General features: G+C 39.0%; 1 protein-coding gene and 1 non-coding gene across 2 annotated transcripts; both read right to left on the bottom strand.

The window, feature by feature from the left end:
• Positions 1–907: 907 nt before the first annotated feature.
• Positions 908–4588, bottom strand: LOC127102473 (protein TIC 62, chloroplastic). Its single transcript, XM_051039840.1, has 14 exons — positions 4269–4588; positions 4069–4180; positions 3921–3993; positions 3796–3841; positions 3542–3718; positions 3352–3433; positions 3182–3254; positions 2984–3094; positions 2259–2411; positions 2024–2172; positions 1744–1932; positions 1467–1649; positions 1252–1337; positions 908–1145 (listed from the first exon to the last, which is right to left on the bottom strand). The coding sequence occupies exons 1-13, from the start codon at positions 4465–4467 to the stop codon at positions 1283–1285; spliced, it is 1602 nt and encodes a 533-aa protein (XP_050895797.1). The 5' UTR covers positions 4468–4588; the 3' UTR covers positions 908–1145; positions 1252–1282.
• Positions 4589–9805: 5217 nt separating this feature from the next.
• Positions 9806–9912, bottom strand: LOC127109819 (small nucleolar RNA R71). The gene has a single exon (XR_007797069.1). It is a non-coding gene; the product is annotated as a small nucleolar RNA R71 (small nucleolar RNA).
• Between the last annotated feature and the right edge of the window lie 8675 nt (positions 9913–18587).

Here is an 18587-nt window from a genome sequence, read left to right as displayed (position 1 = left end):
TAGTTGTTTTTGCTAGATATATCTTATGAATTTTAAATTGGAGATTTCTAAACTTGTTCAATCTTTTGTTGCTTTCATCAAAACTCATTTTTAAAAAATATTCAAAACATTAATAAGAACACATAATGGTCCCGAATTTTCTTTAAAAAAAATTTATATATAACACAAGATCATTCATCAATGTTGACACAGCTAATTTATCTCATGTTGTTTTCTTAATTAGTTGTCTTCCTTCTAAGTTTCTTAATCACAAATCTCTTTATTTCTTGTTATATAATAAACTGCCTGACTATTCATCTTTAAAAGTTGTGTTTGCTGCTAGTTCTAAACTTCACCGTACCAAATTTGACTCAAGAAGTAGATATTTACTTATTATACTCTATTGTTCACTTGTGTCAGAGACATCGATTTGAGAAGCATTCATGACTTTAGGCATTAGTTGATTAGCTTTGGTTTGACATCACACCTCTACACGACCAAAGCAATTGCAATGGCTACAATGAGGTTGAATTTCAATTATTTCCATGCCACCCCTCCTTCTACATAATTGGTAGAACCTACCATATTTTTTTTTGCAAGGAGACAGATGAGTAAGTTGCTGAAAAATCATCGAACGATGGAAACCACCTTATAACGTGGCGTATGGTGTTCAACGATAGTAGTGCAGTTACTCTCGAGTGTTTATTGAAAAAATTTCGTATTTAGAATGCTTTTCGTGCTGAATTAATAGGACATATGCTAGCCATTGAAATTGCTTTTGTCTTTAGTGTTGTTACTGCTGATGTTAGGAATAGTTTATTATTCCCATGGATTCTTCACAAATGATGGCTAAACTGTATTGAGCTTTCTAAGAAAATATTTATAGTTTTTTCTCATGCTTTGAGAGTGCGAAACATGACAAGGAAAATAATATAAAGTGGAAAAATGATATTGAAAAGTAATACCTTTTCCTTATTTAACTTGCAATATGGGAAAAGTAAGTTATATATATAAAAACAACAGTGCTTTTTGAGTGACTATCCTCAAAAGGTTATCAAGAAATAAATCGCATGAAAATTTCCATTCAAATAAATGCTTCGGATCTTCATACTTTCAGTGACAATCCTCCTTAATTGTTGCTGCGTAAACTCTTCAATAAAATAATCCTATTTGATCCAACAGTTATATCACAGTCAAGAGTCCAGTACTATAGTGTATATAATCAAGTGTATATATATATACACGTTACATATAATATTTTGCATTTCTAACCTTGTCTGATTCCATAGGCTGGAGGCAGTTCCTAGGATTTTCTGAAGGAAGGTGATGGAGATGCAGGAGGCTTCAAGTCCTCATACCTGAAAATTTCATTCGCATTCATATCAGAATCTTACTAGTCACGGAGATCAAATAGTGACTGCAGGTAGATCTCAATCAAGAATCCAAGTCCCTCTCTTTCTTTCTTCTATAAGAAGGAATCAACTTACATTGCATAAGGTGAAAGTGGCCTTGACTTTGGTTCATGAAGGTGCTGTTCTTCATTCTTTGGTGTATCTTCCACAGAAAGTTGAGCTGGTCCATTGCTTGATACTACTACTGTATCTATCTTCGATAGTGATGTAGTTGGTACACTCGGAGATGGTGAACTAGGAGGCTTTAAATCAGGATATCTACAGGTATGTATAAACACAAGAAAAGTACAAATCTAATCTGGGATGGTTGAACTGATATATGATATCACTATAAAATTATAAAGCGGCTTACGCTGCGTAAGGAGATAGAGACTCCTTCCCTTTTGAGGAAGATGTTGTCTGAGAAATGCCATCTATTTCTTGAATGCTACTTGGAGTATCCGAAGAAATAGGTGTTGGAACTGCATCACTGATGTTTATCTGTTTCTTCTCACTAGGCTTGGTTGGAGAAGGAGATGATGGTGGCTTTAAATCATCATAACTGAAAAATGTATATACCAAATCAGTTATTTTACAACCGGTCCATGTTAAAATATTTACTGTCAATTACAAAAATTAGCAATCTGGCTTACGCGGTATAAGGAGAAAGTGGCTGTTCCGTTTTCGCCACTGGTTTTGGTTGTGCTGTTTCTTTTTGAGGGGCAATACTAGGTACTTCTGCTACAACATTAGCAGAGGGACCTGTATTACTGACAGTTGCTGTATCTGCTTTCTGTACCTTCTAAATAAAACAAATAATCAATTGACAAAGTTTTGATTAAGTTCTAAATATACATCATAAAATGTATTATATAAGGCAGTACTTACCTTTGGCGAAGGAATGTAAGGGCGTTGAGAAGGTATCCTTGTAAGAAGTTTTTCGGCAGGTGTTAGTGGCGCAGTTGTCTCGGCAATAACCTCCACTATTTTACAGTATGAAAGATCGGGATTCTTGGCCATGGTTGCCATGAGTTCAGCAACCTGCATTGAGAGAGTCATCAACTTTATATATCTGAACTGGTATAATTTTATTGGACCGAAAAAGTAATGGTCCATGATGAAGCGCTGCGAACTAAGTAATGTAGGGGAGTGCTCGAATGAGGGTTGGTCGCCCGAAGCGTCCTTAGTCGAGAAGGTCGCCCGAAGTGCATAAGGCAAGGTGGCCGCCCATTGCACATTGTAGATCGCCCAAATGGGCTTGAGTCCGGGACATGATTTGTCTTATTTAACACATGTGGCTTCTGAGGTGTCAGGGAGATAACAATCGAGTAATGTCAATCAATGGAAAAAACAGTCTCTTCCACGATTTAAGGGAGAATGAGTCTCTTCCGCTCCATGTTTCTGATCATGGAACGAGGGAAACCGCTTCCTAGCTAGGCCCATGGACTCTATAAATGCTCTAACCTCTGAAGTCAAAATATATCCACAAATTTTAGAAAGAAGTATACAGAGTCTCTCACAATTCCAACGTGAGTATTGTACTTTTGTACTTTTAGCAAGTACAATATCTTAACGAGATAGTTACATACATGAATAATACATTTTACATGTACCTGAAGGTTTGAAACTTGACCCCCAAATAAAGTATCTTCAGTTGATAGAGTTACATTATGTGTTTCCTTGTAAGCGTCAGTCGGCCTCTCCATGCCACCAGGTCTCACTATCTGAAAACAGCGACATAACAATGACACTATAATAAGATGATTAAGACCATACATGCGCTGCGCTTCGACGTTATTACAATGACTTACTGTATATGGAATTCCACTTGCTAGCAATGCTTCTTCGGCCTTCCTTTTCCAAATCAGGACTCCCCAAAATAAACTATAGAAACAGAACTAATCAATCAGTTCAACTTCTTTACTACGCGAACACGAAAATATAACTACTGTTTGAGAAAGGTTTCAGAATTCAGACTCACTTGAGAATAGCTGCAGGAAGACCAAATTTGTTTGTCCCCAATGAAGTAACCAATATGAAGTGATTTACTTTGGCAACAGTTGCTGCAGCACCATCATGACAGAATAAACCAAAAAGAAAATTGTTTTCAACATTCATACCTAAAACAAATAGCATTGAACATAATCATAATGAAAGAAAGCTATTGTTACCAGCATCAACAAGGTTTTTGGTAGCTCGGTAATCGATTCGACAAGGTCCAGTAATGTCGAAAATTTCCTTCTCACTAGCACCAATAGCACATATCACAGTTGATGCATTCCCTAATGCTGATCCAATTTGATCTGCCTTCTCCAAATCACATTCCACAATTTCAAGCTTCTCTACAGCTGGGCTAAAAACCAAAAACATTCTGTTATCCAACACAGCAGCATCTTTGTTAATGTGAAAAACATTCTTGGCTTACCTTCACCCCCTCCACTTGCACCATCAAGCTTCAATTGTTTAACACTCTGCATATCATATATTCATATGTTTAATGCATATTAAGAAGCTAATTATTACTACTAGTCGTAAACTGATCACGCTAACCTGAACCAATGCACCAGCTTTCTGAGCATTCCTTACTCCAGCTCTAACTTTAAAACCAAGCTTTATAAGCTCCCTGAATGAAACTAATATTGCTCAGCATTTTTGCAAACAAAAGTTTCTATCTCAAAATTGAAAAATGAAAATGTACCTGACTGTTCTTGAACCAACTTTTCCAGTAGCACCAGCAACAAAAACTAGATTATCATCCTTGGAATCTGTTTTTTCAGGAATCCCCTCAGCAGTACTAGATTTTGTTGAACCTTGAATGAACATATACATGTTAAACATTCATACATGTCAAAAACACACATACACACACAAGCATGAGAATTGGAGCATGTTTATCACCTGAAGCTTGAGCTCTTATGCTACTGCTACTGCTACTGCGGATTCTGTTGTTGGTGAGTGTTGTGGTAAGAGGGTACCTCATGAAATGTGAGTATTTGGAAAGGTTGAGATGAGGGGAAGGTTTATCTGCTGCAGTGTCTCTACGTGTGAGAGTGGAGGGAATGGTAGTTGAAGTGAGAGAGAAAACCTCCATTGGCATGGCTTTGATGGGAATGAGAATGATGAATAGTTTTGAATCTCATATATTGTGTTGTTATTATTATCCATTAGAATCTTCTCTCATTGGCAGAGGTGCCATCCTTTGTTATGTGTGGATATCATATCATGCCCCTACCCCACATCCAATACCAGTGATCACTCCTCAACACTTGTGGGTTAAATAAGATTGGTCAGCATTCTAGGGTGTTTAACAAAGGTTAGTCATATTTTAAAGGCAATTATATTTTATAAATATATTATGTATACACATATAATTTGACTTTATTTGTTTTGATTTATTTTTTTGGAAATAAGAAAACACCAATATCGTTAATAAAAATAGGTTGAATACAATGTAATATTTCTATCAATCTTGGACATTTTATCAAGACTACATCAATTCAGCTACTCAGGTATGCACCAAATCTTGTGGTTCCCGACTAAGTTGTTCCAAATCTTGTTGTTGTGTTACTAATAAATGCTCCAAATGATAATGGTGAAGAAAACACAATTTTTGGATGTTTTATAAAACAAGAGAGGTTTTGAAAAGAAATGTGTGTGTATGTGTGTGTATGAGTTGTCTTAGTATTTCCATCATTACGCATATACCTTTTACATTAAACTGATCAATGAGACACACGCTAAGCACATGATCAGACGAGCTTTCACATTTTATCTCTTTCACAACTTTGGAGCTTCAAGTCCCCTTACATGATTCAACATTAATTAACACTTTGACCAAAACTTGACTCTTCAAACTTATGAGACTTGAGATAACTTCTTGATTGAAAGTCATCATCAAAGATTGTTGGACAGTTGTCACCATAGATTTCACCGGATGTCTTTTGACATAAGGTGTTGTTATAATCAAAATCAACAAGATCATCTAACTATTGCAAAAAATTGTACTTGCAAGCACATAGATCCGCAAAACGTACTTGTTAATACAACACGTTAGTTCGTAACAGTAACATTGGGTCATTTCATAATAACCCACCCCTATATGTGAGAAATCTCATGATATAATTACTTTGTTTTAACTATTACCTTTTACAAAACATGAATTTACAACCTCGCAACCTCCCAACACCTGGGAGTCTTCAATCAAGGATACTCGTTTCGCATGAAACACCCCTAGCACCTGGGAGTCTTCAATCGCCATTGTCGAAGGTTTTATAGAACTTAAATAAGAATAATGTTTTAAAAAACATAAATTTACAACCTCAAAACCTCCCAACATCAATGGTATTTAATGGTAAGGATATATGTTTGGTCAAAAGTAACCCCAAAAAGTCCATCTTTATGCATGAATCAGAATGCATTGATACACCTACGGAGGAACTGGAGCAGGAAACACAAGTAGTTGTGGAAGAGAAACATGCTCAAGTAGAACAAGACCGGTGTAGGTCAAACAAGATATGTCACCAACCTAAGATATATGGTTATATCATAACTTATCAAGGTGATATACTACTCATGGATCAAGATGAGCATGTGACCTACCAAGAGGCTATCACTAGTCTCGAGTCTGAGAAGTGGCTAAAATCCATGAAATATGAAATGGATTCCATGTACACAAACTAGGTTTGGACCTTGGTAGAGCCTCCTATATGAGATAATCCTATAGGATGCAAGTGGTTCTTTAAAAAGAAGACTGACATGGACGTTAAGGTACATACCTATACGGCAAGACTGGTTGTTAAGGGCTATAAGCAGATTCATGGTGTAGAATATTATATAACCTTTTCAACAGTTGCAATGCTTAAATATATTCGGATTTTACTTGCTATCGCTGCATATCATGATTACAAAATATAGAAGATGAATGTTAATATTGGTTTCCTTAATGGGAATCTTCTTGAGGATGTGTTCATGACACGACTTGAAGGATTTGACATACCAGAAGAAGCTCAATAGATATGCAAGTTACAACGATCAATTTATGGATTGAAGCAAGCTTCTAGAAGCTGGAATCTTAGTTTTGATGAAACGGTAAAACAAAATGGATTAATAAAAAATGAAGATGAACCTTGTGTCTATAAGAAGGTTAGTGGGAGCAAGATCGTGTTCCTGATTTTACATGTAGATGACATATTACTCATTGGAAACTATGTCCCTGCCTTGTAGCAAGTAAAAACTTGGCCAGAGAAACGATTTTCTATGAATGACCTGGGTGAAACAGCCTATATACTAGAAATTAGGATCTATAGAGATAGATCCCAAAAAATGCTTGTCCTAAGTCAAAGTACATACATAGATAAAGTGTTGAGACACTTTAATATACATGATTCTAAGAAAGAATCCATACATATGAAACATCTCATGTGTCTATGAAAAACACAATCCCCTTCAACTAAGGAAGAAATGGATCGCATGAATAAGATTCCATATTCATCTGCAATAGGATCTATCATGTATGCCATGTTATGTACTCGACCAGATGTCTTGTATGCCTTAAGTACAACGAGTGGATACCAATATGATCTCGACGATGCTTATTGGGTTACTGTCAAGAATATCCTTAAGTACTTGAGAAGAACTAATGACTGATTCTTGATATATGGAGGTCATAAAGAGCTCCCTATAACTGGATACACCGATTCTATCTTCCAGACAAATAAGGATGACTCTAGATCGCAATTTGGTTATGTATTTTGCTTAAATGGTGGCATTGTGAACTGGAAAAGTTCAAAGCAAGATACAGTTGTTGATTCTAGAATTGAGGCCGAGTACATTGCTACCTCAAATACAGCAAATGAAGTTGTTTAGATCAAGAAGTTCATTAGTGAACTTGGCATAGTTACTAGAATTATGGATCCCATTGATCTCTATTGTGATAATAATGGTGATATCGCACAAGCTAAGGCGCCTAGATCTCACCAACAATCCAAACACATACTTAAACGATATCACATAATTCGAGAGATAATAGATAGAGGAGATGTGAATATATACAGAGTACCAACACTTGACAATGTCGCAGACCCACTAACAAAGCCTCTTGCGCAGCAGAAACATGATGGTCATACTAGATCTGTAGGTATTAGGGGTCTACCTGATTGACTCTAGTGCTAGTGGGAGATTGTTGGTGTAAGCCCTAAAGGCCAATAGTTTTGGTACTTGTATCAAATTGTTTATTAATAATTAAGAAGGCATTTCTTTATTATGTTTGTTTTTCCAAAATGATAAAGTCCTTATAATAGCTGGTTCATTTAATGAAATGATAAGTGTGACCGACCGTCACAAGCTGATGTAGAAGAAACAGATGAGAAAGCACAGAAAAAGCAGAAAAACCAGAATGTAGAATTTGCTGATGTGACGACCGTCACAAGCTGCATGACGACCGTCACGGCCCAGCCTGTGACGACCGTCACAGGCCCATGAAGAGCGTCACACGACCAGATTTTACGCTTTGAAACAGTCATTAGAGGCACCCAAACGTGCTTAAATTCTCTCCAACAGAATGACTCCCCCGTGGACTCCTCATTCAACCAGACTTCCTTAATTTTCTCAACTGCCAAGACCTACCAAAGCAATATATAAAGGACCGAAGTTGGAAAAAAAGGGGACGCCTACACTTACGCTCTGCAATTGATTTTCTTACAGCATTCTAGCTTTTTAATTATTTTCTTTTCAGCAACTTTGTTTCCGTTGCCTTAATTCATTTTACCATTCCTTTTAGAATTCTCGTTTTCTCTTTTCCTTCCCGTTTTCCAGTTAGCCATAGTAGTAGTTTCCTACACTGTGGAACTACTACACTTTATTTAATTTAGTAAGCAATTGTATTGAAGAAGCAGAATCCTACCGACTTGTGGAGGACTGCTCAAGTACTCCAAGATTCGTCGTACTCTGTTAATCCAATTGCCAGGTTTTTATTCAATTATTATTATTATTATTTCCCAGTTATTATTATAATTATGTTTGTTGCAATGTTAATCTGTTTATGCTCTGTGTTTGCGCTATTTAACATGTCTGGCTAAATTACCGGTATCGGTATGTAACAATTTAATTAGATGATATTTAATAATAATCGGTGAAAACTCTTTTTCTCAAACAATCTTTTAGGCTGAGGTTTTTAATTTAAATTTAACTAACTTTGTCACAAAAGTGAGAAGCTATTTAATACGATTTTGCCACGAGAGTGAGAAATTAACTAAGGTGAGAACCAACAATCGTGAGAGCGTGAGGCTCGAGCTGGATAGTAAAAATTAGGCATTGAGTTTAAAAACAACGAGAGCACTTTAAAAGCAATTAGAACTTATTTATTTTCAAAAAGTAATTTTAACTTCAAATGGGACAGCGAGAGCGTACATTCTGACTTAAAGCTATAGGCCGAATCAACAATCACGGGAGTGTGAGATAAAGTCTTTTAAATAAATATTTTCTACTGAAAGATATTTGGCATTTAAACTATTCACCGGTGATTTATCGAATCCCTGACGATTAATGCGTTGCATACTGATTTCTTCCATCAATTCTTTCTAAAAACTAAATTTATCTTAGATTTAATATTCTGCACCCGAACTTCTATAAATCATTCCCTTAGCTAAACATAGTAACGTTAGTAACACTAGTTTGACCATAGGTCCCTGTGGGTTCGATATCTTTTAAAACTAAAACGACTAGACTGTGCATTTGCAGTCAAGTACCCGATAGACTATATTTTATATATAGCCAGATCAAGCATCAAGTTTTTGGCGCCGTTGTCGGGGACCTGTTTTAGTCGAATAGTGCAATTCTTTCGTTGCACGATATAGACTAAGGTAAAAATAAAAACTAATTTACTCTCCCTTATTTCCCCGATTGTATGCCAAGTACTCGCTCACAAGGCGATAACTTAGCACCACCAATCCAAGAATTAGAGCGTTTCTTATATGTAAGACGCTGAATACAAGAATATCAACAAAAGTATGATATTCCCAATATCTTCTTCCTACTAAACCAGAAGAAAAACAAACCATGGCTGAAGAAGGACCACAAAATCGTCCTCTTAAATTCTATGCCACCCGTCCCAACAAGAACCTCACAACAACATTGCTGCCCCCGCTATCAATCGAAGCGATTTTGAGCTGAAACCCTCACTATTATCATTCGTCCAACAACATCAATTTGCTGGAAATCCTACGGACGATCCTAATGAACACCTGACTAAGTTTGTGCAGTACGCAGACACTGTAAAGGCAAATGGTGTATCTCAAGATGCGATAAGACTGCGCCTCTTTCCTTTCTCACTAAGAGACAGAGCTTGGGCTTGGTTGCAATCCTTGCCCTCCAACTCAGTTACAACATGGGAAGAATTGAAGAACGTTTTCTTATCCCGACCGTCGAGCAAAACTGCTATGCTGAGAGCTCAAATCAACGGATTTCGACAAAAAGATGTAGAATCTCTCTACGAAGCGTGGGAGAGATACAAGGACATGATGAGGATATGTCCACATCACGGTCTCGAAGACTGGGTGATCATTCACACATTTTACAATGGGCTTTTGTATAACACAAGACTGACAGTAGACGCTGCCGCGGGCGGTGCACTTATGGATAAGCCATACAACGAAGCCTGTCAACTCATTGAAAACATGGCCCAAAACCATTGCCAATGGGGAGGTGAAAGAACTCCAGTAGAAAAGTCCCAAACAAAGGGTGGAATGTACGAAATCAGTAGCCTTGACCATGTTCATGCCAAGGTAGATGCCCTTGTTCAAAAATTAGACAACTTGACCATACCACCCGCAGCCACCGTGGCTGCTGTAACTCCAAACTGTGAGTTATGTGGAAATCCTGGACACACTGCACAAGAATGTCAAATATTAGCAGGAGTCCCAACCAATCAAGTAAACTACGCACAAGGAAATCCCTATTCGAATACCTACAACCCAGGTTGGAAAACCATCCTAATTTTTCGTATAAGAATAACAATGCCCTATATGCACCTGGCCAAGCACCAGCTGTTCCGCCTGGATATCAAAAGCCAACTAATAATGCTCCTAACATGCCTAGGAAGTCAAATCTCGAATTAATGATGGAAAGCTTCATAGCTACCCAAGCTCAGACAAATAAAGACTTCTTGAACCAAAACATACATATTAACGAGCAACTCAAACAACTAGCGAGCAAAGTAGATGCCTTAGCCACCCACAATAAAATGCTTGAAACACAGATTTCACAAGTGGCTCAACATCAAGCATCTACAGCCGCTCCAGCTGGAACATTTCTTGGACAGCCGCAACCTAATCCAAAATGACATGCAAATGCCGTTATACTGAGGAGTGGAAAAGAAATAGACGGACCCGTGGATCCAAGACTCCAAAACCCTGCCATGTACCAAAAACCAGACAAAACCTCAACTGAGCAGGTGAATAAACCAAAGGAAATAGAAGATAATACCCGAGAGGCCGAAGAGAAAGAAAAACCTTATGTGCCTCCACCTCCTTATAAACCACCCATTCTGTATCCTCAAAGACTCACAAGTTCTAAAACTGCGAGTCAATTTAGGAAATTTGTTGAACTTCTGAAGCAATTAAACATTACAATACCCTTTACAGAAGCCATCACACAAATGCCCTCATATGCCAAATTTCTTAAGGAAATCCTATCCAATAAGAAAAAGATTGAGGATAACGAAACAGTTACACTTACTGCCGAGTGTAGCGCAATAATCCAAAATAACATGCCTCCCAAACTAAAAGACCCAGGTAGTTTTTCCACACCCTGTGTCATTGGAAAATTCTTCATAGACAAAGCTCTATGCGATCTAGGAGCCAACATTAGTGTAATGCCCTTAACCATCTGCAAAAGGCTCAGTATGGGAGAACTAAGACCAACCAAGATGTTTGTTCAATTAGCTGACCGCTCAATCAAATATCCTGTCGGTATACTAGAGAATGTCCCCGTACGTGTAGGACAAACATTACATTCCTACAGAATTCATAATCATGGACATCAAAGAAGATGCCAGTACATCTATTATATTAGGAAGGCCATTCTTGGCTACCGCCGGAGCTATAATAGACGTAAAGAGAGGTAAGCTGACATTCGAAGTTGGAGAGGAAAAAGTTGAATTCATCTTAACACAATTCTTACAAGCGCCAACCATAGACGATACCTGTTATCTACTTGATGTCATAGACGAGTGCGTAAGAGAGATGGAGATACAAGAAACCACATATTATGATATAATGAAAATCCAAATCCCTCCAATCTTTGAAGACGATAATTGGCATGAACCATACCAAAATGACAGTCTAAGCGAATGCTTAGTACTCACGCCCAACCACATGCCATGCCCAAAGAAACCTGACTTGGAATTAAAAGCACTACCAAAGAACCTAAGATACGAATTCCTAGACACTGAACTGAAAAGACCAGTAATAGTCAACACTGACTTGGGACAGATGGAAACTGAGAAATTACTAGATGTCCTAAGAAAATATCCAATTGCGTTAGGATACAACATCGCCGATCTAAAAGGAATAAGTCCTTCTATTTGTATGCATCGCATTATGCTGGAGGAAGATTGTAAAACCTCTAGAGAACACCAGAGAAGGATCAACCCAATCCTAAGTACGGTAGTCAAGGATGAAGTAAAGAAGCTACTAGATGCTGGAATCATATACCCGATCTCTGATAGTCAATGGGTTAGCCCCGTTCATGTAGTACCCAAGAAAGGGGGTGTTACAGTCATTAAGAATGATAAGGGCGAGTCCATAGCACAAAGAGTTGTAACCGAAAGTAGAATGTGCATCGACTATAGAAAACTAAACAAAGCCACTCGGAAAGATCATTTCCCTCTACCCTTCATTGATCAAATGCTCGAACGATTGGCTAAGCATTCTCACTTCTACTATCTAGATGGTTATTCAGGATTCTTTCAAATCCCAATCCATCCTGACGACCAAGAAAAGACCACCTTCACGTGCCCCTATGGTACATTCGCTTACCGACGAATGCCATTTGGATTATGCAACGCTCCCGCAACATTTCAAAGATGCATGATGGTAATCTTCGCCGATTTTATAGACGACATCATGGAAGTCTTTATGGATGACTTTTCTGTTTGTGGGCAGAGTTTCGAAGAATGTCTATCAAACCTTGAAATGGTACTCGAAAGATGCGTAAAGGTAAACCTCGTTTTAAACTGGGAGAAATGCCATTTCATGGTCCAACAAGGAATCGTGTTAGGTCACGTGGTATCTGATAGAGGAATTGATGTAGACAAAGCTAAGATCAAAATCATAGAGAACCATCAACCTCCTAAAACCATTCGAGAAATACGAAGCTTTTTAGGACATGCCGGTTTCTACCGACGTTTTATAAAAGATTTCTCGAAAATCATCAAGCCAGTTACGGGTTTATTAATGAAAGATGCCGAGTTCATCTTTGATGAAAAATGTTTAACATCGTTCAACCAATTGAAAACATCTTTAATCACCGCACCCATAATGCAACCACCTGACTGGAGATTACCTTTCGAAATCATGTGTGATGCGAGTGATTACGTTGTAGATGCAGTACTGGGACAAAGAAAGGATAAGAAACTTCATGCAATCTACTATGCAAGTAGAACACTTGATCCAGCCCAAATGAACTACGCCACCACCGAAAAGGAACTTTTAGCTGTCGTGTTCGCTTTGGACAAGTTCCGTTCCTACCTAGTAGGGGCGAAAATTATTATCTATACTGACCACGCCACTATTAGATATCTGTTAAGTAAGAAGGATGTCAAACCAAGACTTTTAAGATGGATCCTGCTCTTACAAGAATTTGACTTAGAGATAAAAGATAAGAAATGTACTGAAAACGTAGTAGCGGACCACTTATCACGAATCGAAGGGAATAAGCCTGAACAAATTCCAATCAATGAAGATTTCCCTTATGAACGACTCATAGTTCAAATGGAAAGCGACATGTCTGAACTAACAATAAACGATACCGAAATAGAAGAATCCGTGGAAGAAATACATGCGAATGCAACTCTGCCATGGTATGCTGATTTTGTCAACTACCTAGCTGTCGGAGTACTTTCACCGGACCAATCTTAACAACAAAAGAAGAAATTCTTCCATGACCTAAAACAATACTACTGGGATGAACCTCTGCTTTTCAAAAGAGGTACTAACGGTATTTTCCATCGATGTGTTCCTGAGGATGAAATAGATGATATAATCTCTCATTGTCATTCCGCTCCCTATAGAGGGCATGCAAGTACCTTAAAGACCTATACTAAGATCCTACAATCGGGCCTCTTCTGGCCTACTCTATGGAAAGATGTCCATAATACGGTTATAAAATGCGATCGGTGCCAACGCACTAGTAACCTCTCAAGACGCGATGAAATGCCACAAACAGGAATCTTAGAAGTGGAAGTCTTCGACGTATGGGGGATTGACTTCATGGGACCATTCCCATCTTCTTTTGGTTATAAGTACATACTCGTTATTGTCGATTATGTTTCAAAATGGATCGGGGTTGTAGCTTCTCCGATAAATGACACACGAGTAGTGATTAAGTTGTTCAAGAACATCATCTTTCCCAGATCCGGTGTGCCAAAACTAGTAGTTAGTGACGGTGGCTCCCATTTCATATCAAACATTTTTGGAAAACTTCTTCTGAAGTATGGAGTCCGACACCGTGTAGCAACACCTTATCACCCACAAACTAGTGGGCAAGTCGAAGTCTCGAATCGAGAAATCAAACAAATTCTAGAAAAGACTGTAGGAATATCCAGAAAAGATTGGTCATCTAAACTAAACGAAGCTCTGTGGGCCTATAGGACAGCTTACAAAACCCCAATAGGAACCACACCCTTTAAACTAGTATATGGTAAATCATGTCATCTCCCTGTGGAATTAGAACACAAAGCTTACTGGGCAATTAAGACCCTGAATATAAACTATACTTCCCCAGGTGAGAAACGAATTATGAACATTCACGAATTGGAAGAACTTCGACTAGACGCCTATGAGAATGCCAGGATATACAAAGAGCGAACCAAAAGATGGCACGACAAACGTATATCCAGGAAAGAGTTTAATGTCGGCGACATAGTACTACTATTCAATTCAAGACTTAAACTTTTTTTGAGAAAACTTAAATCTAGGTGGTCAGGCCCTTTCGAAATCACTAAAGTCCTCAAAAGCGGTGCGATAGAAATCAAAGGCCGAAATAGTGAACCATTCATAGTAAACGGGCAGCGATTAAAACATTATCATAATATTGAAAATAGAGACTATTCAAACAGTCTCAGACTTATAGAGCTGACTGCTCAACCCCAAAACTAGTGCGCCGCGACGCTACTGTCGAACTTACGACATTAAACAAAGTGCTTAGTGGGAGACAACCCACCTGTTCGTTTATTTTTTATCTTTGTTATAAAGTATTTTCCTTCTTTGATTTTCTTATTTATTTTTGCTCCCCTCTTCTTAATTCTATGCAGTAATTCTAGTTGCTTCTAGTTACTAACTTAGAAACATTGGATACTGATTAACAGGAAAATTAATAACTAGTTAGTTACTAACTTTCATCATGCAACAAGTAGATACAGTTTTCAGAGGCAGAGTTCAGAGAAGGCGGTATCATTATCTAGCTCGGAAGGATATGGAATTATCGATTTATTATGATGGACCTACCATGGATAGGTTAGGCATCCGAGATAGCAGCCTCTTTATGTTTAACCAGGTAGGGTGGGAGAATGCTGCTATTAAGAGACGGTTTGTCACTTACCATGAACTAACCGTAGAATTCCTTAGCTCCCTAGTTTACAATCCCGAGCATGGTCACGGACTTAACAAAGGGTTGATATCCTTTAGGCTGTTTAGCATGGACTTCACCTATAACCATAGAGACCTTGCTGACCTCCTAGGATTTCCCAGTGGCCCATTCCTTTTTACTACCCGCCAGGAGGAACTAATCGATGACATCGACCTAGATCAATTTTGGGGTAGCATAACTGGAGACTACAACCCTAACCCAAACGAGATGCACTCCCAAATGATCCACAACCCTGCTATCCGCTACTTCTATAAAATACTAGCCCACACCCTGTTTGGTAAGGAAGAGAACAACACCATAGTGTCCCGCGATGAACTTTTGCTATGTGTCGATCAAGGTCGACATGTCAATGTCGTGACATTCATGATGGAGAGGTTCGTTCACCTTGCTAAGAACAATCGCACCCCAATAATAATAGGTGGCCTAGTAACCATGATAGCAGATGCCATCGGACTTAGACGCCCACTTTACGAGCATGTCCCATTTGGAAACATCCGACCCATGGATATCGAATTTTGCTTTAACCGTAAAATCATAGGCAACCTTGGGCCGAATACTTTTGATTACCTAATCAATAACGAAGTGGTCCGACTATTTACCTTGCCCAACCATGAGAGAACGAGTGTTCACAACCGCAATAACTGGCTTTATGACTTAGATGAACACCCAATTGAACCACCTTCACCTCCCGAGACACCGCCTAAATATGAGTATTTCAATGACCCTATCCATGTTGAAGAATCTGACCCTGAAACACCTCCCAACTACTATAACATTGATGAACCGGAACCTCCATCATATGCTGATAATCTCGCCATGCTTCTTACCCGCCTGAATGATTTCCAAGCTGACATCACAACTGTGAAAGAAGAGATAAAGATCATGCGCTTTGATATCTTAGGCCTGATGGATATAGCCGTCGAGCAGTTTCATCACCTGAACCAGGTTGTAGCTGCATTGGGACAGAACCGTGGCTAAAATTATTGACCGCTGATCTCTCCTACTCACACTAAGAAATGAGGACACTTCTATGTTTTGTGTGGGGAGGGAGCACATTTATTTTATTACTTTTGTTGCACATTTATTTTATTACTTTGTTTTATTGCTCCTTTATCATTATTATTTCTCTTATATTAATTTTAATCTATTAATCTAATAACATTTGCTATTTATTTATTTATGCTTCAATGCTTCTTTATTTATTTATTTACGCTTTTAAATTCAATTGCTATGTTACTATATGCTACAGTATTAAAACTGCTGCAACCTTTGAATGATTTTTTTTTGAAAATAAGCGTGTGACGACCGTCACATATAATATGACGACCGTCACGAATCTACCACGATCGTCATACGGCATGCAAATGACCGTTACGAACATCTGACCGTTGCAGACGACCGTTACGCACCCGTTGCGCGTGATGACCGTCACACCCCTATGATGACCGTCACGAAATCCAGAGAGCTCGCCTATAAATGCAGGCGCTTTTCCTCTCTTCTTCCTCATCAATCACCCTACTCATACCATTCTTCTATGCATTATTCAATTCCATACATCCTTTTAAGCGAGAAGCCTGTAACTCACCATATCCATCTCACCCACCAACACCAAAAGTTCCAAAATCACACCAATGGCCCGTCAAGAAAGAGCTACTCCCGACCTCTCAACTGTCGTATTCAGAAATGGAGAAGCAGGCGAGCGCCAAAGAGATAACTACCTCAAGTTCTACCAACGCTCAGTCCAAGCTACGAGGTATGTTGATAATGAATGCCTGACGGAGTTGGGGCTTTTGGATGGCGTAGGGTGGATGCTGACTAACTCCAGCTTGACGCAACTGTGTACCACGCCGCAACCAACCTACGAAGTGCTGACCCTGGAATTCCTGAGTTCTTACTCCTATATTACACCCCCTGGCGCAACTCAGTTTCTCACCGGAGTCGCCACATTTAGAATGCTCGACACCGAGTATTCCCTAAACCAAACTCAGATAGCGCGAATGCTTGGTTTCCGACATGGAGAAGGAGTTCACTGCTGTATCTCTAACGGATGGTCAGAGGTAGCATTTCAAGTATGGCATAACCTCGCCAACATGAACGCCACGAGCTGGGATACGCTTAACGCAACATATATTCACAACCCAGCCATTAGATATTTCCACCGAGTCCTGGGGCACACAGTTTTTGGAAGAGTCAGCAATCATAAGGTAAACTCCAAGGAACTTTTCCTTCTTCACTGTGTGTTTACCCCAATTGCGTTCAATGTCACTCCTTTCCTACTAGCCAACATCCAAGCTGCATGCATGAGAGGCAGCCATGCGTTTTATTTTGGGGGAATCATCACCTTCATAGCACTAGGTTTGAATCTGGGAGATAGGCTCGCTAACTTTCCAGCTTTGCCAGCTGAATTCCTCGACATTGACTATTGTCGTGCTTCACACCTGATCAAAGCCAGAGACGACGGGAAGTATCATCCTGTTGTTAGAAACAAGATAGTTCGAAGCATCATCATGCTCAACAGGAACCTTACATACCCGAAAAATATGGCGAATTGGATTTTTTATACGGATGCCTCTGAGGCAAATGAAGGAAATCCTGGTAATGGAGCAGATGAAATCGAGGAGGAACTTGACCGAGGCATGCCGCAGCCACCTCAGGAGTACGCTGTAGAGACATCTTCCCGAGGACAGCGAAGAAGCGAACGAAGACCCACCACCATGGAAAACATCTACGCCGAGATGCTGAGACACAACTAAAGGGTGGAAGAACGCCAGACGGAAATGATGCAAGCGATCCAGCAAATACAGCGGGATCAGCACGATTATGCAAACTGGCATGACCATGGGATGGCAGAGCTTTCATACCAGATGAGTGCCCTGACATATCGCGTAGATGCCATCCAGGAGTACACTCAGCATGTGGGATTGGATCCTACCCAGCGAGGAAGAGGTGAGCGCGCAAGAGCAAGAGCCAGAGCCAAAGCACGCAGAGGCCAATAGCGTAATGACGAGTAGTGACCTTTATTTCTTTCTTTTTATTCTGTATATTGTTGCATTGAGGATAATGCATTGATTAAATGTGGGAGGAAATCCTTCTCACTCCTCTACTTGTTTCTATTATTAGTATTTTCAGCCAATACAATTTTTTTTTTGTATTTCCTTATCAATCATTTATACATAATTTGGCATAACAAAAATTTTCCTTAAGATTAAATGCATACCCTACGAGTATATAGGCTGTCTTACAGAGGTTTTGTTAGGAAAACTAAGAAAGATCTAACAAGATTGATATCGTCCCGACACCTTAGATCCCTCACTTCTACGAGATCAGTTTGAATAACCATTATACTGATACCTT

The sequence above is a fragment of the Lathyrus oleraceus genome, chromosome 7, assembly GCF_024323335.1.
Source record: "Lathyrus oleraceus cultivar Zhongwan6 chromosome 7, CAAS_Psat_ZW6_1.0, whole genome shotgun sequence".
NCBI lineage: Eukaryota > Viridiplantae > Streptophyta > Magnoliopsida > Fabales > Fabaceae > Lathyrus > Lathyrus oleraceus.
Note: the sequence above shows the minus strand (reverse complement) of the source record. Positions and strands in the feature narration are given on the sequence as shown.

What these genes read in the sequence shown, in the direction of transcription:
- LOC127102473 (XM_051039840.1), bottom strand. Translation starts at nt 4,467, where the DNA reads ATGCCAATGGAGGTTTTCTCTCTCACTTCAACTACCATTCCCTCCACT. An exon ending in CAAAAACCTTGTTGATGCTG is followed by an intron (nt 3,434 to 3,541) that starts GTAACAATAGCT and finishes ATGGTGCTGCAG; the next exon opens with CAACTGTTGCCAAAGTAAAT. An exon ending in CCACTTTCACCTTATGCAAT is followed by an intron (nt 1,338 to 1,466) that starts GTAAGTTGATTC and finishes TGAAATTTTCAG; the next exon opens with GTATGAGGACTTGAAGCCTC.